This window comes from Lissotriton helveticus, chromosome 1_2 (genome assembly GCF_964261635.1).
Source record: "Lissotriton helveticus chromosome 1_2, aLisHel1.1, whole genome shotgun sequence".
NCBI lineage: Eukaryota > Metazoa > Chordata > Amphibia > Caudata > Salamandridae > Lissotriton > Lissotriton helveticus.
This window is the reverse complement of record NC_136058.1, coordinates 175,899,440-175,923,934: the sequence shown is the minus strand read 5'-3', so window position 1 is coordinate 175,923,934 and position 24,495 is coordinate 175,899,440. Positions and strand designations below refer to the sequence as shown.

Here is a 24,495-nt window from a genome sequence, read left to right as displayed (position 1 = left end):
GTAGATTACAAATTAAGACAAGGCGGTACTAAGGAGGGACTAACGAGCCTATTTATGAATCAGAAGCAAGCATTAAGGAAGGACAATGACACAAGTCAGTGGCAAATATGGGTGGAGAGTGGGCGGGCCTTCTATTACCTACTCCACTACAACTAGTTTCGCAGAGCAGCGTTTGCACACGGACTCTAAGCTCGACCTAAAAAGCTCTGAAAGGCCACATTGCATCTCAACTTAGTTGAGCAGGGAACTCATCCAAAGTACTCTACAAAGATCTTAAACCTTTTACTAACCCCTCCCCGGCGCGGACGTTACTCTCCCTTTTCAAGCATTATGTAACGCTTTGACTAACCACTTTGAAGAAAAAATGAATTTGATTTATGATATATTTCCTGGCGCCAGTGATATCTGGAGAGAACGAACCATCCTCCTGCCACTGAATAAGGATAATGCCCATCTTTTAGAAAATGTCACTCTTCTTCAGGTGGACACTGTGGAAGGAATGCTGAAATCGCCTAAATCAGTGTCGCCGCTTGATATTGTTCCAGTCAAGATTTTCTCGCTGCTATCCGCTCAGCTTCCCCATCCATCTGCCCAATATTAAATCTATCTTTGAGGGAAGGCCAACTTCCACACGAGTGGAAGGCGGCTCAGGTAATCCCTAAAAGTAAGAAGGTGAATCTCCCGGCATCTGATCTATCACCCTATCTCCCTTCTTCCTCCGATGAGCAAATTATTACAAGGCTATATTTGAACAGAAAACATACAGAATACATAGTCTATTGGTTTCCTGGACTGTTTACAGCCCGGTTTTAGACTCATGTACAGCACTGAATCAGCACAGATGGCAGTTACTCTTAGCACACTGCTCCTTCACTGTCAAACACTTTACAAAGCTCCTCTAAAAGGGCACTTTTTCACCATTGCAATTCTTTACTCAAAATAAAAGTCATAATTATTACACTTCATAGTTTTAAGAAACACTGTAGACTCTGCCCTATCCTCCAACACTCCCAAAACAACAGGGTCCATGTTCACTCACAGTGTACACAGAAGTAATTATTGGGATAAACTATTGCAGCTTCCACCAGATGATACTGGAATCAAGAAAGGAGATTTTAGGGACAGAATAGTTACAGTAGCTGCTTTCCATAGTGATGACATAGAAGGGGGTAACAGGCGTCCCTCAGGGCTCTTCGCTCAGCCCCACCCTCTTCAATGTCGACATGAGCCCCCTTGCGGCCATCGCACGCCAACACAACCTGAACATCATCTCCTACGCCGATGACACCCAGCTGATCCTCTCCCTGACCAACGACCCCGCCACCGCCAGAGCCAACCTACACGAAGGGATGAAAGACGTGGCCGAGTGGATGACGACCAGCCGCCTGAAACTGAACACAGACAAGACGGAAGTCCTCATCCTGGGCTCCTCACCCTCCGCATGGGACGACTCCTGGTGGCCCCCCGCCCTGGGCAACGCACCCAAACCGACAGACCACGCACGCAACCTGGGCTTCATCCTGGACTCCTCCCTCTCCATGACCAGACAAGTCAACGCCGTCTCCTCGTCCTGTTTCAACATTCTGCGCATGCTACGTAAGATCTTCCGGTGGATCCCCACCGAGACCAGGAAGACGGTCACCCAGGCCCTCGTCACCAGCCGTCTGGACTACGGCAACGCCCTCTACGCCGGAACCACCGCCAAGCTCCAGAAGAGACTCCAGCGTATCCAGAACGCCTCGGCGAGACTCATCCTCGACGTCCCCAGACGAAGCCACATCTCCAGACACCTGAGAGACCTGCACTGGCTCCCGATCAACAAAAGAATCACCTTCCGGCTCCTCACCCACGCACACAAAGCCCTACACAACCAAGGCCCGACTTACCTCAACAGCCGCCTCAACTTCTACGCTCCCAAACGCCATCTCCGCTCGACCAGTCACGCCCTCGCCGCCGTCCCCCGCATCCGAAGAGCGACAACAGGAGAAAGGTCCTTCTCCCACCTGGCCGCCAAGACCTGGAACTCCCTCCCGACCGACCTACGCTTGACCCAAGACCACCTCTCCTTCAGGAAGAAGCTCAAGACCTGGCTGTTCGAGCAGTAGCGGACCCCCCCCCCCCCTAGCGCCTTGAGACCCTCCGGGTGAGTAGTGCGCGGTATAAATGCCTATGATTGATTGATTGATTGACCTCTATTTGCTTTTCTTTCTTTAAGACATACACACTATTATACACATGCACTTCACGTTTCAAAATACACATTCATCACATATAACTGCATATAAACTGTATTTATATCCCTTACTTGCAAATTTGCCTCATCACACCTTGCTCTTTTCCGAACAGACTCTTCTTGTGTGTCTTCCCCCCCACATGCTTTTACAACCACAACAATTTGAACAGTGTACCATTTATTGGCCCATGAAAAAACAGATACAGATCCCAATGCTGTAACTCTCAACCCTGCTCCATTCCCTTATGCCCTGACATCCCCATCATGCCTTATAGCTATCTACATACATATGTTTTCCTACTACGTTCCTAGCATCCATTTGTTTGCATTCCAACAATACTTTTGACCCCATGACCCAAGACCTTTTTCTTCCTTTACAATTTTAAATGCACCCCTGTGCGCTACTACTTATTTATATTTGAAGTTTGCACATACAACTACACTTATTCATAAGAAATACTACACTCGGGTACTACTCCATATACATAACACTTGCTCAACCACTAAAGTAATTTCTCATTTTTACACAAAACTTTTGCACATGCTACATCTATTGTGTGCAAATCTAATAACAGATCTACAGCCTATTCCCGATTCCTAACCTCATATTTTAGGAAAATTGGACGTAACCACAGTTTTCGTGCATCAAGAACATTTAGACAGTCCAATAAAATGTGCAAAATATTGCATTTTGTCCCTATACTGCAGGTGCACTTCCCTTCTGGGTCAATAATAGACCTTTTGTCCCTATACTGCAGGTGCACTTCCCTTCTGGGTCAATAATAGACCTCTTAATCCTATCATTCTCATAGCAGGGAGTAATCCCAATCGTTATCTTTAACAATTCTCTCCTTAACCAGCGATTGGGAAGAAAATCCATGTACAGGACTTTTTGGCCATTTTGCCAAGGTTTCAACATAGGCATACAGATATTTTCCCTTCCAAGTATTGTCTCTCCGTGTTCCATGATATTTCTTTCACAAGGTCCGTCTTACTTATAGTCGTATGAAAGTTCTGCTGGCTTACATCAGCCCTCAGAGCCCTACACGCCATAGTCACTGTTTCTCCAACCCCCCTTGCCCACTTCATTTCACTTTGTAGGATCTCACATTTACACCAAAACGATACTTTTTGCCCCTCTTCACAGCCCAAGCGTTGCCAGAACCTTATTAGTGCCATGATTGCCATTTTCTCCCATGCAAATCTTTCATATTCCAAACCAATACGATCATCAAAGGGGTGATCTTCCAACTCTGCATAAAACAAACTCCAACCGCACAGCAAAGCTAACCTTCTCTCTGTCTCTGTTTTTGTGCAACTGGATAACGAAAACCTACTCATAAAAAACAAACGTTGCCACAGAAATTCACAATAAATTACACTTAATGTGACATGTAACAGAATGGAACACTGATATCCTCAGTAACCAAAAGTGCACAGAAGAAGTCCTAGTGTAATGCAAAACACACAGAATTTTTTTTTTAAGTGTGCTTTCGAGCTGTAGAAATACTTAGTAAAGAAAAAACATATACAGAAACCCCTAGCATACTGTCAAAAGATCATAATCTAAACACAGACTATTATAGTCCAATAACTATATCTCCTTCTAGGGTAAACTTTCACTCATAAAGAATACTAAAAGTGCTTACTAGTGTGCTGGATTATAGAGGTGTCTAAAAAGACAGAACACAGCGGAAATGGCTTAATAAAAGTGGGCTTAATATGTGCCTGCCTTGTTTGGTTTGCTTAGCTGCAGAACTGCTGCTTCAAAAAGGAGAGTGTAGTGTTGAGAACTGTTCCTTCAAAAAGGAGAGTGCGTAAGTAAGAGGAACATAGTATTTTAAGAGTAGATACCATCACATTATAGCAGTAAGTAGTACTACTATCGAGGGAACATCCTTAATAAAAGCAGCAGTAACCAAGTTATTGAATGAGTGAAAGAAGCCACTTATAACATCTACTTTCAAGGAAGTGTCCTGACACTAAAAGGAAAATCTAAAATAGACAGTTGTCCCACTCCCATGGCCTACTCAACAGCGGAACTGATAAAGAATTGTATTAAGAGAATAACTAGAACTTTGAAAGTGTGTGATGGAGCTGCCTCTTGAACCTTTATTTAGCCATTATAGGAAACAAAAATGTGTTAAGTTGTTAACTTAAAGTGAGACGGTTCACTTGAGCATGAATGGCTAGTGATAGAGAATTCCACATCGTCACCATAGCTACAACCAGAGATCAACCCCCTTATCTGTCCTTCTGGTTATGGGGATCACGACGAAAGATCATGTTGGATCTTAGGTCTCAAGAAGGTCAAAACCAGGAATAAAGTGAAGTCCTAGAAGTGGCACGACATGAGTGAACATATGTGGCATGACTTAAATGAAATTAGAAGTTCGATATTAAATATCTGGTGTGCTGTTGGAGAGGCATATTTACCTTCGTCTTTTCAACATGTTTCCACCTATTTTTTCATGCATTATAGACTATATTACATTAACCCCTATATTTAGGTTATACTTTCAACCAACTACTTCCCTCACTGTAATACATCTACTCTCATCTTATTATTCCTTCCTCTCTCATCTTCACACACCCTAAAACACAGTTCCTTGGAAGACAACTAGTTTAGACAATGTCAGATTGTTAAAAATACATTATTTAACTAATAGGCTGTTCCTACAAACCCCAACAATGCCCCCAAAATATAATTATAAACCAAATGTTTTCTGTTTACGAAACACAACTACCTCCAATTCATCTCAATGCCAAATACTAAACCCCATAATTCATGGGTTAAACCCTTTAAACAGAAATCTCATCAACTATGTATCAGTAGCATAATTATAACATAAAGCTCAGAGAAATGCCCACAACTTCACAGCCCAGATGCCATATCTTCCATAGTACAACAGCGGTGTGCTCACAAACACATTTCATGCACAGGGCATACAGCACTACTATCAGGAAGTTCCTCTTGAGCATAGGGTTGAAAGGGTATTAAGTACAGTTAATATTGGAATCCCATCGCAGTACTAATAGTTTTACAAATGCACTCCAGAGAAACAGCAGTTACATTATACATTTCATACTCTACACAGTCTCTATATTTAAGTTGGCGATGTCAAAAAGAAAATGGTCAACTCTCGGCCAGGGAATCACTGTAGCATCACTACAACAACTGGGCAAAAGCAATATAGGAAGTCGCGCAGAAAAAGGGGGTTAATCTCTACACTTCTCCTACATCTCATTCCATTCATGAGTTACACACATCCCCTTAACTTATGTCTCGGGCATGTTCGAGCCCAGTGATTCAACACAACGGATTCGCTATCTGCTGCGGATCCGTTTCAGTGTAGAAACTAATAGTAAGCCAACATGGCAGTCCTTGTGTTGCATCCAGGAATCACAGTAGAGAGAAATAAACTTATAAATAAGTTTAATTAATCTTGAATACAAGTACAGCACAGATCTGCCAGAGTGTTCCTTCATCGAGTCTCAGTCATCAACTGAAGATCACAAGCTTAACATTCTATGATTACCTAGCAACCTAAGCACTAGGACTAAGCAGTCTAATGAATAACATATAGGAAAACTAATTAAAACATAGGATAAGAAACACAGGAAACACAGGATATAACACACCTCCCATCCTACAAAAGAAAAGAAAATAAAACCTTATAAACAACAAAAAAATGTTAAACAGTATGGGAAACATACTTTGAAAAGGAGAGAAAAGTTAAGTGGCATAACATTCTAAATATTTAGGTTTAGACTTAATTCTAGAACTGGATCTAGAACAAGAAACAGAAGCATCACGTCAATCCCCATGCTCTTCTCAGGAGATTCAACAGAAATTCCACCATTACCATCTACTTGCGAACTCTGGAAATCAGACATGTATGGAGACAAAACATCCAAATCCGCCTCCAAATCAACAAGATCCAAACTAGAACTTTTAACCTTAGCAACCCTTCTTTTGCCCACCACTTTCCTCCAAGTACTTTAACAGCATGTTTGCTGACTTGAACAACAGTTGTTTCAGGATAAAACTTTGAACCCTTCACTTTACATGGTCTTCTAATTTTAACCTTGTCACCAATATTGAAACTGATTTCTTTAACATGTTTCTCTTGATCATATCTAATTTTAGATTTCATTTGAGAAGATTCAACATTTTTTTTAATTTGATCTAAACTAGATGCACCTCCATCCTGGTAAGTTTTACTGACCACCCAACCAGGGGATAATTCATTAAAAGATTGTCTCCCTCTTAACAAAAAGAACAAAATAACCCCAGTGGTCGAATGTGTACTGTTGTTGTAAGACCAAATTCGGTCACTCACCACTTCTTGGACATTAAGCCCAGAAGAAATAGCTAACTGAACAGCATCCTTCAAGACACGGTTCACACGTTCCTCTAAACCATTACCTTGAGGGCTGTACAAAGCAGTGGTAAGGTGCTTAACAGCTTAAGTTCTTCAAAAAATTCTTCATGTCATGCGACACGAACTGTACACCATTATCTGATACCAGATAAGTAGGAATCCCCTCAGATTGAAAAAGTTGTTTAAGACATTTAATTACATTCGCTGTGTTCGGTTCCTTCAAAAACTTAAAGAAAACCCACTTAGAGTGATAATCAACAATAGTAAGAATAAATCTAAAACCTAGATTTAAGCCTTCAATCGGTCCTAAAAAAATCCATGCCTAATTTCTCCCATGGACTGTCAGGAAAAACAACAGGACACAAAGGTTTATTCACAGTGCGCAAAGATTTCTCAGCATGTGAGCATTCAACGCAATCATTCAAAAAGGAATCCACACAAATATCCATCCCTGGTCACCAATAATAAAGTCTTAATCTCTTTTTTGTACTAGTAATCTCACCGTGAACTTTGTGAGCAATATTAATAACCTTGCTTCTGATAGACACAGGAGGAATAAGAGAACAACCTCTCAGAAGAAAATCACCCTCCATACTCAATTCCTCTCTAACTTTGGAGAATGGAAGAAGATCCTTGTCAACTTGATTTTCTCTTGGCCAACCTTCTGCAATATATCTTTTCAAAATGCACAGAGTATTGTCCTGTAAAGAAGCCTTAATCCAATCAGACTCAGACACAACATCCCTAGCTAATTCCAGACCATCCAACAAATTAACTACTACCTCCTTGTCATCAAGAATAGGTGCAAAGTCGGAACAGCTTGAAGGGCATCTGGACAAAAAATCAGCGGTAAAGTTTTTTCCTCCTGGAATGTGTCTCATCACAAAATTAAAATCATAAAGTTTCGAGAAAAGTCGAACCAATCTTTGACTTGCATTCCTTAGACCTTTGTCATTCCAAATATAAATCAATGGTTTATGGTCTGAAATAAAGACAAATTCACGACCCCAAACATAAGTAGAGAAATGCTTAACTCCCCACACACAAGCTAGAGCTTCCTTTTCAATTGTACTATAGTTTCTTTCAGAAACTGTAAGTTGACGGGAAGCAAAAGCTATTATATTTTCATCACCAGTATTAACTTGACTCAGGACAGCTCCTAACCCAGCATTACTGGCATCCACAGTTATGTATGACACAGAATTCTCATCAAAAGGTTTGAGAGCAGGAGCTCCTATAATCAAATCTTTCAAAGATTGAAATGCCAATTTGTGTTCCTCACCCCACATAAATTTGACGTTGTTTCTGGTGAGCATCCTTAATGGTTCACTTAAATGTGCAAAATTCTGGACAAATCTTGATTAAAATTCACTTAACCCCAAAAATGACCTTAACTGGTCCTTATTACTGGGTTGAGCACAATCTCTAATTCCTTGCAACAGGTCACGTTTGGGAGAAATGCCTTTATGAAAGATAGTATGACCAAGATACTTGACCTCATCTAGCAGAAACTTAAATTTTTGTTTTTTAACAGTCATACCATGATCATTCAAAATACCCAGTACCTGGTCCAACTTGATAAGATGTTCTTCAACAGTATTTGTAGATATCAAGATATCATCTTGATACGCTAAAACATCACAAACCTCGCCAAACAGTTGAAACATCAGTTTCTGAAAGACAGAGGCTGCCGAAGCTAGGCCAAAAGGTAACCTCAAGTATCGGTAAGGACCAAAAGGAGTGTTGAAGGCTGTAAGGTCCCTAGATTCTTCACATAATTCCATCTGATGATCTGCTGCCCTCAAATCTATGGTGGAAAAAACTTTAGTACATCTTAATTGAGCTAACATGTCTTGGATACGTGGCAGGGGAAAACAATTCACTTGTATGTTCTTATTCAAAGCTCTAAGGTCTACACATAGCCTAAGCTCATCACAGTTCTTTTTAAGTGCGACCACAATTGGCGAAACCCATAATGAAGAATTAATGTGCTCAATAACACCATCCTTACACAGTTGATGCAAATGAATTTTAAGCTTCTCCCTAATACTAAGAGGGACATGCCTGACCTTGTGGATCACCGGCACAGCATCAGGTTTCAAAATGATTCTGTGTTCAAGACCCTTAACAGAACCAAGAGTGTCAGAAAACACAGCTTTGTGTTTTTCCATCATTTTGTCAAGTGACAATTCTTCAGTAACCAGAGCACTAACTGTACCAGAACGATCTAAAGAAATGGGATTGTTAGTACCAGGTCTCAAAACCAAAGGAAACTTCCCTTGATCTCTCCATCCAAGGACGTTATAGCCATTCTTAGCTACATAGATTTTAGCCTGTACAGTGCGATCTTCAAAAGTGAGATTATCAACAAAATAACCCATTAAATCAATGACCTTCCCATTAAACGCAACAGTACGTATATCAGGGGGTAAAAATTGAATTCCCTTCCACTTTTCCAAGAAAAGAACATCAGTAATAATGGTGATGGGTGACCCTGAATCCACTGTAACTTTCACAACAACCTCACCAATTTTTAAATCACAGACAGGATCAGAAGAATCATCTTGATTATCTACTAAATCTACAGACAATAGAATCTTCCTAACAATCTGTTCTTCACTTACATTAGACACCTCCTCAGAATTTGTGACCTCCAAAAACATTGTTTTAGTTTTGAATTTGCACACAGCGGAAAAGTGTCCAATTTTTTTACAATTAGTACATTGTTGTTTTAAAGCAGGACACGAAGTGGAATTAGCCAGATGTGATTTTGAACCACATCGAAAGCAAGCAGGAGATTTATCAGTTTTCCTCCATTCAATTTTAGAGGATTTGTCACGTTGGTTTACACTTGAACCTTATTATTAAAACAATTTACGACAATTTGATCTCTAAGATACTGGTCAATAGGACCCTCAAATTCACAGGTCGCAGCTAAAACCCTCAATTCAGCTAAAAACGTATCAATTTTTTCATATTCTCTCTGTTTACGAGTATAAAAATTGTTTCTCTCAACAATTATACTCGGTTCATCTTTAAAATACTTTTCTAAACGTGCAATAGCTTCAGTATATTCATTCCAGTCGTCTGAAGGTGGTCTAACTACAGGAGGTTGATGATCAAAAATTCTCTGACCTTCAGCACCTAAAGCACTATATAACATTGCATTTTTCCTAACAGGAGGAAATTTTACAGCATCAATGGCAATAATGTAACTATTAAACGATTTAAACCACTGAGTCCACTTAATTTTTGGAGTGCCTGGTTCCGAAAGGAACGGAGATGGAAGAACTGCAGTTTGTTGAGCCATGGTAAATTCTAGGAGAGACTAGAATATAGAAATAAAGAGCTTATCTTTTACAAATTAAGCAAAATTGTTATTTCAGGAAAAAACAAGTTGAGTCTATCAGGAGAATTGAAACAGAAAATTATTCAGACTGTGAATAGCTGTGTGTATCAGCGTAGGCAACACACAAACTAATATAATGTCAAATCACTGTAAAGCTGTGTGTAAGGGTGAAAGATACACAAAAGACTAAAGGTTTTATAGAAAGCTGTGTGTGTCAGTGTGAATGATACACAAAAACTTTTAACCTCTGTAGAAAGCTGTGTGTATCAGCGTGAATGACGACACACAAAACTCTGAAATCCTGTAGAAAGCTGTGTGTATCAGCGTGAATGACACACAAAACCTTTGAAATCCTTTCGAAAGCTGTGTGTATCAGCGTGAAAAATACAGATAAAGACCACAGTTCAATAGTTTAAAAATAAATACCTTCTTACAGCAGAGAAAACCAATGTGTGAGTGAGCGCTAATTGCGTGTTTATGAAAGGTCAAAAGACGCGATGTTAAACACACTCGCTATTGAAAGATATTCAAATGTGTATGAAATGAAGACCGACGATCGTCAAGATGCACTGCGTTGCTTGTGTTGCTAAGAGACAAAACAAATGACCTCGCGTGATGACTTGCACGTCGACGTAGCGATGATTTCCGGCTCTTGAAGATCGAGCGAAGATGGTCGAGATTCCAAAGAGCGTCACTGAAGCGCACTGGAGAATTCTCGAGACTCAGGCCAAAGAGGTAACTGTCATTTCTTGAATTTAAATAGCGCAGGAATGTGGATTTTAAAACTTCGACGATAAAAGTATTTGAAAAGAAATCGAACAAAATTCACAGTTAAATGAGACTAGATATTGTCAAAATTTCGGCAAGGAGTAAAATAAACGAAGAAAATATGCATAAAGATGTGACAGTTATGTCATTTAAAAAGAAAATTAGTTCCAACGTTAAATTTTAAAAATAAAAAGGTCTATGAGCCTGCATCGATGTATACCATCACAATAAGGTACATGCAGCGAAGCTCCCAATAGAATTAATAAGTCTTAAAAATAAATAAATAAATAGAACTTATCTTGAAGGTAGATGTAGTAGTTGATGTTCAAAGTAGATCAGTATAGAAAATTGTAGAGTTGAAGGTCTAACCATAGTATTCAAGGAAAGACCATTCAGGATCATGAACACTGAAATCTGATCAGATCTTCTTGAAGAAGTTTCAACATGGGTTCAGTGAAGTGCTGGCTTGACCACCTCGTCGCCAAATTATGTTGCATCCAGGAATCACAGTAGAGAGAAATAAACTTATAAATAAGTTTAATCTTGAATACAAGTACAGCACAGATCTGCCAGAGTGTTCCTTCATCAAGTCTCAGTCATCAACTGAAGATCACAAGCTTAACATTCTATGATTACCTAGCAACCTAAGCACTAGGACTAAGCAGTCTAATGAATAACATATAGGAAAACTAATTAAAACATAGGATAAGAAACACAGGAAACACAGGATATAACACCTTTCTTTCCCTCTGCAGCTTCCGACGCAAATGCGTCATCGGACTCCAGCGTGTGTCCAAGGCACACTTTCCTAATGACTTTCCTTCAAAATTAAAACACCAAAACGGTTCTAGGGCATATATCACTAGCTAAAATATTCTGCACATTATTTGAACCTCCAAAGCTCACTCTTTCAGGGCACAAGGAATTGAGAGTTCAACATAGCCACTGCCATAAAATCAGTCTTATTCAAAATGTACACATCCGCTTTCCTTATGACTTCCCTTGAATGCAAACCAGCATCCATATCACAAAATAATCTGTTAATCTCTTAAAAATAGTGAAACCTATGTAAAGAAGTTCTGACTTTACTTATGTTATAGTTGTAGGCAAAATATACAATAAATCAAGCCAATAATTATTTCCATGCACCACAACTAAAAGCCCATATCATATCACAGTAAGCAATCAATTTACCATATCTTTAAATGTTACTATTACATCATTAGAGCAGGCCTTAAAAGTTCCATACAAATAATCACGGGCAAGTCACTTTTAAAACGTGACAGGCATGTATGCAAATTAAAACGTTACAATAAAAAACATACAATAATAACTTCACTTAAGAAATATAGCAGTGTAATACCACTATGGGTCTGTACCCACCACTTGCCTAATACCATAACTCACAAACACTGCAAATTTACACATGCACAAAACTTTTTCAAGAAAATAAAACAAATGCTACAACAAAATTAAAAAGAAATTATTAAACATTCATTCCACTATGCAAGTGGAGGCATGCACTAAACACACAGCATTTCTACTATCACTACAAACACTGACCTTACCCGTCTACGGGATTCCATAAAATATATACATACCAATCACCTATATATTGCCATTTTTATTTGTCCCCTACCAAACAGCACACACTGTCTTCTTGCAAACACCTATTATAATCTTATGCTAGGCTTACAGATCGTGGCCTGTTACCCTGACTGACTGAATTATTTATTAAGCGCTCTTATGCCGAGGCATCTTGACGCTGAAAGAACGGGAGGTAAGTAGAGAGAGGTTAAGGCAGCGTGAAGAGCCAGGTCTTTAGCGCCCTTCTGAAGCTCGCCCTGTTCTTATCTGAGCGCATAATGACGGGCATACTGTTCCACAGCTTGGGGGCTAGGAGGGAAAGATCTACCGCCCCATCGGGTTCTTTTTATTCTCGGCACTTGGAGTAGATGATGACTACGGGATCTTAAGGTGCGCCAAGGCACATAGCGGGGGAGAAGGTTGGTAAGCTCCTCAGAGGAGTTCCCATACAATGATTTGTGAACAAGACACAAGGTCTTAAATTGGATCCTGCGCCTAACAGGGAGCCAGTGCAGTTCCCGTATAGCTGTGGAAGTAGGGTGTCTTTTGGGGAGGTTGAGTAAAACTCTTGCCGCAGTATTTTGGATAGACTGGAGCCTGGCAAGCTGTTTTTCCCCTGTCCCCAGGTAAAGAGCGTTGCAATAGTCAACCCTCGACATGATTAGGGCTCCCACCACGGTTTATCTGAGAGAAAGCGGAATGTAAGGCAGGATTTTCGTAAGTAACTTCATTGTATAGAAGCATGCTGAGGTGACCTGACTGATATGTGCAGTACAAGTAAGATCTTTATCCATTATAAAGCCTAGATTTCTGACCTTGTTGGCTGGAACCGGACAATTGCCCGCTTCTGGAGGCCACCATAGGTGACTCCAGATAGATGGTTTTTGGCCAAATTCGATCAGTCTTTTCGGTGTTAAGCTTTAAGAAGTGATCGTTCATCCAGTTCATTACGTCAGACAAACAGTTCCTGAAACTGGCCGCCGTGGCTTCCACCGACAGAGAGTGACACCACTAATTGAGTGTCGTCGGCATATGACACTAGGTGCAGGCCATGAGATTTTATTAGTGAAGCAAGGGGGGTGACGTAGAGATTTAATAGGGTGGGTGATAATGCCGAACCCTGCGGGACACCGCATGGCAGATGGAATTCTGTTGAGTGGAGACCTCCCCAGTGGATTTGATGTATGCGAGACTCTAGGAAAGACTCAAAAAGCGCTAAAGCGGTGTCCGTGATGCCCAGCGCCCTCAGTCTGTTAAGTAGGACCACATGGTTGACGGTGTCAAAAGCCGCAGTTAGATCGAGTAAGATTAGAGCGGCTCTACCCCCATCATCCATGGTCCCACGGATGTCCTCAGTAGCTACGATCAGAGCAGATTCGGTGGAATGGCAGGCCCTGAAGCCATGTTGAGTGGAATCTAGAAGATGGTTGTCATCTAGATGTTTAGTTAGTACCTGATTCATAGCTCTCTCCAGCATTTTGGCCGGGAGGGGGAGACAAGATATTGGTCGGTAGTGCTTGGATTCTGTTGGATCCAGTGTCTCCTTCTTGAGGATGGGCCTAATACATGCTTTTTTCCATCTGCCGGGGAAGCAGCCGGAGATTAGAACGGAGTTCAGGAGTGGGGTCAGGATCGGACTAATAGTTTCCGAGACCTGATGCAGTATGTGGGGGGGACAGGGGTCCAGTGGTGAGCCTGATTTGGTCTCCAGAAGTAGAGTGGCTACCTGAAAATCGCTTAAAGGTGAGAATTGCGTGAGATTGGAGATGTGCGGAGCCAACTCAGTTGTCTGTGGGTCAGCCTCTCTAACCTGTAAGGAGTGGAGATTATCATAAACCGCCTGTACCTTGTGCTGGAAAAATTGAGCTATCTTTTCCACAAAGTCTTGGTCGGGTATGAAAACTATGTCCCTAGGGCTTTTGGCTAAGTGCGCAACTGTCTTGAACAGTGTTTTGGAGGAGTTTGCGGATTCCAGGATTTTCTTTTAAATAGAAGACCGCCTTTGCTTGCTCTATGACTGTCTTGTATTCATGAAGTACTGCAGTGTACTCTTTCCTAGAATGAGGGCTGTAGTCGGCCCGCCATACTCTTTCCTGGCGCCGGCATTTCAGTTTGATTAGTTTCACCTCGGGGTGTACCATTGTGAGGTGGCTGAGCGTTTCCTGGGCACCTTAGTTTCCTCCAGGACTAGCTCGTTCACCGCATGGCTTATCCATGTGTGGAAAAGGTCAGCTCCTTTATTACTGTCACAGTTCTCAAGTGAAGGAAGATTTTTTAATAGCGTGTTAGAAAGCTGAGCAGCTACAAGCTTCTTACATGGGCGAATTTTGGTAGGGAGGGAAAGGTCTCTCCGCCTAATGTTAGCGGAAGTTATGATAAGATTAAAATGGATGACTGCATGGTCCGACCAAGGCACTGGGTTAACTGAGGTGACCTTTAGGTGTTTATTATTAGTAAAGACCGCGTCAAGCGTGTGGCCAGCTGTATGGGTGGGCCCAGCCACTAGTTGGTGTAGCCCGAAGCTACATAGATTTTCTTTTAGAGTGAATGTTTCCTCAGAGTTATTCTCCTCAAGGTGAAAATTAAAATCGCCTAGTACCGTAAATGTTGGTTGGTCTAGGGTGGGCTCCAAGTAAATTAGCAGAGCGTTCGTAAAAGGACCTCTAGGCCCTGGGGGTCTATAGAGAAGGCGGCCAGCGAAGATTATTTGATTCCTCAGTTTGATAGTGAAGGATAAGGACTCCGCCTCCAATCCGTGTTGTGGGAGGATGCTTATTTTAAAGTGCGAGCGGAAAATGATTGCTATTCCACCGCCTGTGGATCCTGATCTGTCAGTGTGTACCACGGAATAGTCCGCGGGTACTGCTGAGTTCCAATCGGGCCCAGACGTTTCAGTGGCCCAAGTTTCCGTTAAAAATGCCAGATCAGCCGCGTTATCTGTTATTAGTGCTTCAATTTCATGTTTATGTTGGGGCATCGATCGTACACTTATAAGGATGTTTTTCAAAGTCCTTGTGGTGGAGTTTCGCCTGTTATCTGCGCCGTGGGTTAGAATATGGGGCCTATTTGCGACTGAGTTCTGACTCTGCAAGCTAAGAGGGGTGCACAGGGACAGCTCTTGAAGCATGAATCCGCACGTGGAGCACTTGCAGTGCTGCCGCGTGCCATTATCATGCAGCAGTGGCGCATGTGGGCAGGCGCCAGGCCTTAGAGAGGTTAGAGTTTCTGATGAATATTTGTTAATCAGGAAACGTTGGCGCGCTTGTCCGCTGCGCGTCAGGAAGGACATTGGGCTAAGTAGGTTCATAGGCCGGAAGTCGCGACTGCTAGAGCGCGTCCCACCAGTCAGGCCACACCTAAGATGGCGGCTCTGTGGCCAGATATTGTGTTCCACAGCCCAGTTATCCCTCCGCTTCAAACGGGACCTCCCGCGGCGGAACAGGGAATTGGGTTACAGGTAAGCAAACATACAATTATTAACTCAATTGTGCAAAGAGACTGGTTACAATACAATTGCTGTCAATTCTACTGGCAAGTGCAGGTTAAAAACAGTTGGAGGTAAAAAGCGTAGTAATCACGATTTTAGACAGACTAAGTATGTAGTTATGGAAGCGCTACCCGCTCTACTTGCTTCCGTCTTGGTCCCGAGCCACCAGCCGAGTCCTGCCTAAGTAGGTTCGTAGGCCGGAAGTCACGACTGCTAGAGCGCGTCCCACCAGTCAGGCCACACCTAAGATGGCGGCTCTGTGGCCAGATAGTGTGTTCCACAGCCCAGTTATCCCTCCGCTTCAAACGGGATCTCCCGCGGCGGTACAGGGAATTGGGTTACAGGTTAGCAAACATACAATTATTAACTCAATTGTGCAAAGAGACTGGTTAAAATACAATTGCTGTCAATTCTACTGGCAAGTGCAGGTTAAAAATAGTTGGAGGTAAAAAGCGTAGTAATCCCGATTTTACACAGACTAAGTACGCAGTTATGGAAGCGCTACCCGCTCTACTTGCTTCCGTCTTGGGCAAGTTTCCCAAGTCTATATGTCACTAGTTATTCAGTCCCAAGTTCTACTTAGTTTGTAACACCTGTACTCCTAGTTTTAAATTACGTTATATAAGACTACAGGTTCCAAAAATCCAAAACAAGCATGGAGTGGCTTGACTGATTACGCATAAACCTACAAAACTTTGCACCTATGCTTTACTTAACACTGCTTAACTTTATTATTACCTTTTTTTCCTTTCTTCTAATGACTTACCTTCCTCTTTTTCTGCTTATCCCTCCTCTAAAGCAAAACCCTATAAACAGTTGGTCATCGTTCCCATCTGCTGCCTGCTCTTGTTTCCAGTTGTAGAAATTGCAGACTTGACAGTTCAGACACAATGTGAACAGGTTGAATTCCAGGGTTGGGCGTGTTGTTTGCTGATAAGAATTGCATTGCGCCCTGTGGTTTAACCCATCCTTTTCATTCCTGCTGTGAAAAGGCATAAATGGAACAGAGTCAAAATACCAACCAGCCACCTTAGTACAGATTCTCTTTCATGTTTAGATTTCCAACTCCTTTTTTCTGGACTCTGTTTCCAATGAGGCTAATGCCCCCTTTGTCCTTGAGCATGCCATGGATGACCCGGTATCACCGTGCTTCTGATTGTACAGTTTTGCGGGGTTTGCTTTTGATTGTACCGTTTTTTTTAGGGTTGTCTTGTGTATGGATGAATAACCAACCCTTTCATACTAACCCAGACTATTTTTACCCTTTCTTTATCCTGCCAACAACAAGGACTTCAGAAATTACCAGTATACGCTGACAGTGGTGCAAGGTTTGGTGGTTGACATGGAAGTCCGAAAAACTTGCATTAAAATTCCCAGCAACAGATACAATGAGGTGCAGTATGCTTACCTTCTTAAGTATAATGTTAGAATGTTGCAGAAATGAATTGTTCAGGTCTTGCGGTTGCTGTTAGCAGACATTTGTCTTTTCTGCACTGGATAGTATTTCAGGCTGCATGTCAATCAAACTAAATTCGGGGGATGAGAGACGCAGGGTCACGTGCATGTGTCAGCAGACGCATTAATGAAGGCACAAGTTTGAAATTTAAATTCGTGACACATGTTGGCGTTGTGGTGTGTTCTAAGAAAATTACCCTGGAATAGATCGGTAATTCGAAAAGCTAATTGTGTTTTGTTCAGACTCATTATGGCCAGGGACTGCTACAGAATGTGTTAGCAGCTGAGCACATGACAAATCAAAGAGAGAGTATGTGTACACAAGGAACAGCGCTGACGTCACGTCATTTCAGCGTTCCCTGGAGTACAAAAATGTTTTCCTTGATTGTCCGAACCTCCGTTCTAGTTGAGTTCGTTCGGTAAGGGGCCATAAATCCACGTCGCGAACTCTCACAGCAAATGGATTCCACACAAGAGAAACGGGGGCGCCATGTTGTCAACCTCAGAAATGAAGAGGTCACCTGAGGGTGGTTGGGCTCAGAATAGACGGGGCCGCACACCAGTGGGCAATAAAGACGCCACACATTTGCAGTCGTCGTTTTTCCCCCAGAGCAAAACCGAAGATGTAATATTGTCTACAACATGGAGTCCATGTCAGGAAAAACGATCCCCTTCGCCACTCCATAATTCCAATTCCTGTCAATTTCCTCCCGCATTTACTGGCAGATATCAGTTTCTTTGAAGCAAGGCAGAGAACATGATTTCGTTTTCATTGTTTATAATGTCTGCCAATAAATCGGCTTAGCTGCAAACTCAAGTATCTGTCTCCATCACTAAAGTTCCTTATTTTTCAGAGTAGGTCACTGCGTGGGAATAGAATTACAGAAGAAAGCATACTTTATTTCCCAGGCTTTATATTTCTTTTTGATCTGTTTACTGACTAATAATAAAAGCCTATTCATGATGCCAGTGGCTTTGTCACTAGGTGATTGTTTCTTGGCAGGCCATTGGGCATCTGAGGAAAGAGGTGACATTTGAGAGAAAAGACTGGGACTTCGAACACAACGATAAACACTATTTGGAATTATTATGATGTGGAGGAGAAAAGAGGGAGATAGAAAGAACAGTCAAATGTCCCTTCTCGACACAATTTTAAGAGATTGTTCTAAGTTACTGTACTTGGGGGGTGGGGGTGTTTGCTGGGGGGGAGGGGGGCTAATACCTGATTTTCTACTACTTAGATCCATCTCTCTGCAGACTAATCCGATCGGCCCCAGATTTCTCCTTGAGGTGTCTATGCACAAATGTGTCAAACCCAACAACAGAGCCTACCCTTTGAGGGACCCAGAGTATTCCAAGGCGTGTCAGCCATTCTTAATTATTTCACATTTGCCAGTGAACAAGCGTTTCTAGAAAGTCTGCCGGTTGCCTCAACGAATGCTCAACATTTATGGTTTTCTGTACTGACCGTACTTTCTCATCATTCAAGCCTAGTCCTGCAGACGGTTGTGCACAGAATACATCATATATGGCTTGTAAATAAACATCTGTTATTCAGCACCTTGAGACCTATGGGTGATAAGTGTGCTTTACAAATACACGCATTATGTCATGGTGTTATGTTTGTTTTGGTGTATAATGCGTGACGTCAAATAGTGGGGTCTGTGATGGTAGTAATGCACTCCGAAGAGATTCAGGAAAAATAATTACAGTGGTTAAGTTCCAGTTGGAGATCAACCTTGCAGGGTTTTTTTATTTTATGTTGTGGTTTATTTCATAAATGAAATGACAATAAAGAATACGAAATATAAATTTGAAGAACCAGCAAGGTGGAAACCAGGGTGACAGAGGAGAGGTGCTGAAGGGGAAATATGTATTGGGCCATTGGTCTGCTTGGTAATTACTGGGGGTTAGGCAGGGGTAGAGTGCTGGATGGAGGGTGAGCATGGGAGGGCTGGTTTTTCCTGGTGGTTGTTATTCCCTGGTAGTAGATGCAGTTTGCAAAGACCAGGAAGAAAGAGTTACAGCCATAATTCCGTCCTGGAATGGGTGCTCCCACGAACCAAAGGGTCCAGCGATGATGCATGTCAGAATGAGGCGGCACACGTTGAGGTCGGAAAATGTAGATTCAATCCACAATGAAGACAGCTTAACAACCGCCATTTAGAGACGACTATTTAGAACAGCCGTCTCCTCTAAAATATCCAATCACCCCCAACATTCTTCATGACAGATAGAACACTACAATAAACAATGAAAGTCCTTAAGTGCAGGGCCCTCCCACCTGACCCCTCAGGGTCAGGTGGGAGGTTTTTCACACCCTGAGTCTTGCAACCCACAGAATCTCCAAGCGCAATGTGATTAAAGAGTAGGCTGTCATACGTTGGCAGTCATAGCACCTGCATGCTAGCTGGATTCAAATATAGCAGCCAGCAATGCACATACAAGCTGGTTGTGAGAGGCAGAAAAGGCAACTGGAAAGGGTGGAGCAGTGGTCGGTGCCTTACTGCTGGCTGACGATTAAACCCAGCCGCTCCTTGGGCCTCCTCATTCACATGGCAGTAGGCTGAGAAGACATCAGCAATGAATGGCTGCAGCCGGCACCAGGTTCTTTCCTTAGCAAGGTTGCCACAGAAGAGCTAAGACAGAAGGCTCCTAAATTGGTCTTTCCTACCTCACTGTAACTGATAGGTCCACCCAGCAGGGGCGCAGGAAACCACCAACCAGTAGATGTTGTGGTTCTGCAAGATGGAGCCCACCCCTTCAGGTTGTCCCTTTGATGATACTGCACCACCTGGGTTTTGAAACCTGTGGGAGCCCAGTTCTTATCCCCACTCTAGACCCCCTGACCCCACCTTTGCCTTGCAAAGAAGGTAGGCCCTGTAAGGTAACAAACTGGTGTGTGGGACTCCAGTAATGTGATCTGACTACTATGCAGCCCACCCTGATGGACCACAATCTGAAATGTGCCGTAGGTGCTCCTGAGTTCATCAGAGCCCATGCCCGCTCCATCTTTCCGATATCCGCATAGTCGGTTCTGGAAAAATAAAGTTATATACAGCAGGCTTCCCCATGTGGCCCTCTTCACATAGCTGCCCACTTGCCAGTTAGGGGGCAACTCACAAGGCTCCCTGGCCTGGAACTTTGATCCAAACGTATTCCTTTTGCCAGAACCTCTGCTCTAAAACCCTCCATAAAAGTATTTTATTGGTCTTTCTAGCGTCATAATGCCACAGTGGCCTCCCAGGATGTTTCTCTGTGGTTCTAGGTTTTCCTCATTGACTGCCGCCAGTATGGAGCTGTATGGTAGAACATTGATTGCTCAGGGGGACATGTTGGGGAGCCGTCATGGTTTCGGCTACTCATGACATATGCTGATTGCTTTTTTGGGCCTTTGATGCAGAAAGGAAACAGATGTAGGTCTGGCTTGACCCTTTTGTGGTAGTGCCATTGATCCCAACGTATAGGCCTCAGCATGAGGTGCTGGAAACGGGATGGGTGCATTTTTGGAAGCGATAGAGCATACTGTTTAGACACCTTCTTTCAAAGGGAGCTGCCTGGCCCATCACTGCCCTAGCAGGGGGAGATTTGGGCCAGTGTCACAAGGTGGTGGCAAATCAGAAGCATTCTCACCAAGGAATGATGTGGTCATTAGCCTTAATCTGACTGTTGCAATTTACAACACACTGTGCTGTTATTTAACAGAAGGTGAGACAGGACATCTAGGAATGAGTTCTATATCTTAAACTGATTGTCTTTGTGACACACAATTCACTTAATCAGCATTGATATATTTACTTATTGCCTCAATTTGGAGCAAAACACCCCATAGGAATTTACTCTGTATCTGATTGCTGCTCTTGACTGGGGGTACTTGCACAGCGGTTCCAGCGCTGTTGCAGGGAGGGTCTCCTCAGCGCCGCCATCGCCCTCGAGACGATAGGCCACGCCCCCCACACAAGCCACGCCCCTTCCCGCCATCGCCCTCGAGCCGATAGGCCACGCCCCCCCCCACAAGCCACGCCCCTTCCCGCCACTATAAAACGTCGCGCTGACTGCGAGCAGGCGTTTTAGACGGCTCTCCTGAGGCGGAAAGCCGGCAGTCTTCATTGAATAATTTTTACAAACTGCTATTTGCACTAAATCTATTTTAAAACTTTGTCTGCCTACCTGTGTTGATTTGATTGCTGCTCTTGACTGGGGGTACTTGCACAGCGGTTCCAGCGCTGTTGCAGGGAGGGTCTCCTCAGCGCCGCCATCGCCCTCGAGACGATAGGCCACGCCCCCCACACAAGCCACGCCCCTTCCCGCCATCGCCCTCGAGACGATAGGCCACACCCCCACACAAGCCACGCCCCTTCCCGCCACTATAAAACGTCGCGCTGACTGCGAGCAGGCGTTTTAGACAGCTCTCCTGAGGCGGAAAGCCGGGAGTCTTCATTGAATAATTTTTACAAACTGCTATTTGCACTAAATCTATTTTAAAACTTTGTCTGCCTACCTGTGTTGATTTGATTGCTGCTCTTGACTGGGGGTACTTGCACAGCGGTTCCAGCGCTGTTGCAGGGAGGGTCTCCTCAGCGCCGCCATCGCCCTCGAGACGATAGGCCACGCCCCCCACACAAGCTACGCCCCGTCCCCTCCCCCAGCCTCTGCCATTAAAAATGTTCACTACTCGGAAGCGCAGCGGACGAGCGCACGTCTGCGCCCGTCCGCGACCAGGCCGCGGCGAGCGCGAGCCACTCTGCCCGATTCATAGTCAACCATGGGGCCTCTCCTCCACTGTACTCTCGGGAGACTCTGCTCAATCTGAGGGAGCAGGCGTGTGAAGGACATTTTTGTTTTGCCGCCACCGCCCTCCCTTTGAGTGACTTTGTGACCAGTGGTCTGATATCTGGCGGACTCCTCAATGTAAGATCACTGCCAAAACATGCCGCTGAAATTCAACTTCTAGTAGAAACTCATCAGTTAGACGTTCTTTTTTGTACCGAGACATGGACCTACCCCAACTGTGAAATTGAACTCGACTGGGCTTGTCCGCAGGACTACAAAATCCTGCATCTACCAAGACCCAAAGGTCGAGGGGGTGGAGTGGGAATCCTCTATAGAGCCTCCTGGCACGTTAACATCTTAGATATGGACCCGGTTGTTGGTACTGAGCTCCTTGGACTTTCAATCAACAGTCAAACAGGAGTCACCTTCACGGCAATCATCTGCTACCGCCCACCGGGGGCTTTCAGTGCCCAGCACCAACAATCGCTACTTACTTCCCTGTCCAACATGGCGATTTCCCACAATAAGTTAATTATTTTAGGGGATTTCAATCTATGGCCTAACGGTTCTTTAGATACTGGACTGCACAACCTTCTGCTCTCTTGTGAGAGCGTGGGGTTGAAACAGCTAGTCCGAGAACCCACTCACAGAGCAGGACATCCACTTGATCTTATTTTTTCCACCCCTCAGCTAGTACACTTGAATGACATTCTGCCCATGGCCTGGACAGACCACTCTCTCCTTAAATTTTTCATTAATTGTAAGGGAACTAAAATACTGGCACACAGTATTCCCTCCGAAGTCACCTATAGAGATTGGAAGGCTCTGGAAAGGCGCAGAACTACTGATGCTATGTTCCAAGTGGAGGATAGCTTCTCCCCACACCTTCCGGCCGAGGATAACTATGAGGCTTTTTGTCTCAAGATATCGACAACCATTGACTCCCTTGCTCCATTAAAAACATGTAAGCACAAAGGTAGAGCATCAGCCCCTTGGTTTGACGACTCTCTAAAGCTTCTTAAATCGGCTTGTAAACAGGCTGAAAGAAAATGGAGACTGGGCTACCTTGATGCTAACAAGCAAATCTGGAAAACTCAACTCTTGGAATATAAAAATGCGATTATGAAATCCAAAGCTGCTTACTATTGCTCTACAATCTGTACAGCCGCCAACAGCTCCAAGAGTGTCTTCCAGATCCTGAACAGCCTTATCCATCCTGATTGCGCAAAAAAAGCTACCCCTCCCACACAACTTCTGTGCGACAATTTGGCGCCGTTTTTCAATGATAAAATTGAGACCATCACTCGAAACTTAAGCATTCCCCCCACTCTGGTTGTCGCCTTTGCCCCTGATACTGCCATCATTGACCTTGGAGCTGCGAGCCAAGTGTGCCAGCCCATGGATCTCCTGTGGGAATTTCCCCCCATTATTGAGGTAGAATTTAACAGACTAGCGCATGGAATCTCCTCGGGCTCTCATCTCGACCCAATCCCACCTAAATACTGGAAGTCATCTGAAGAGGAACTCTTCCCCACTCTTTGTAGGATTTGTAATCAATCCTTGAGCAGTGGCCTAGTTCCTGCCCTTTGGAAGCAGGCTCTCATCAGGCCACTGTTGAAGAAACCTTCCCTGGATCCCGAGAGCCTACAGAATTATCGACCTATCTCCCTGTTACCTTTCCCGGCAAAAATTGCCGAGCGCTGGGTGAGCTCGTGCCTCTCCAAACACCTGGAGCAGAATCATTTTCTGGACGAAATACAATTTGGCTTTCGTCCAGCCCATGGCATTGAAACAGCTCTACTCACGGCCATGGAGGACCTTCGTATGCGTGCAGACAGGGGTCAGGCAGCGGCTTTGATCCTGTTGTACCTGTCTGCCGCATTCGATACGGTCAATCATATGATTCTGCTGGAGAGACTAAAAGAGGCTGGGGTGGGCGGCACTGCCCTGCTTTGGTTTCACTCCTTCCAGCGGGACAGGAAGCAGGCTGTGTCCCTCCCCCCGTATCAATCGGCCTTCTCCCCGGTGATCCACGGGGTGCCTCAGGGCTCGTCCATAAGCCCGATATTATTTAACGTGTATTTAAAACCGTTAATTAAATCCCACAGGCTAAGAGCAATTAACTATGCCGATGACACTCAGCTCATTCTCTCCTGGGAGGGTGAGGAATCGATTCCTTTGGAGTCGTTTCATGACTGTCTGCGAGACACGGCTTGCTGGCTTCACAAGAACTCCTTACAGTTCAACGCCGCCAAAACTGAGGTTCTGTTCTGTGCCCGAAGTCGGATCCCCCGCCCGTTTCCAGCTGAGTTCTGCCCCCCTGAAACTCTGGAAAAACCACAGCCGGTCACCACCGTTCGCAATCTGGGAGTTATGATAGACAACAAGCTCACCATGGAAGCCCAGGTTGCGAAAACAGTGCTTACCTGCACTGTTTTGATTCGCTCACTCCGCAAGA

At 43.7% G+C, this 24,495-nt stretch overlaps 1 protein-coding gene across 1 annotated transcript in view; it reads left to right on the top strand.

Moving 5' to 3' along the window:
* ZFYVE9 (zinc finger FYVE-type containing 9) overlaps positions 1-24,495 on the top strand; it is a 676,896-nt gene that overhangs the window by 532,950 nt on the left and 119,451 nt on the right. The window contains exon 13 of the mRNA XM_078670659.1: positions 17,098-17,202. Within this exon, the coding sequence (XP_078526785.1) occupies positions 17,098-17,202 (105 nt within the window). The remainder of the gene's footprint in view (positions 1-17,097; positions 17,203-24,495) is intronic.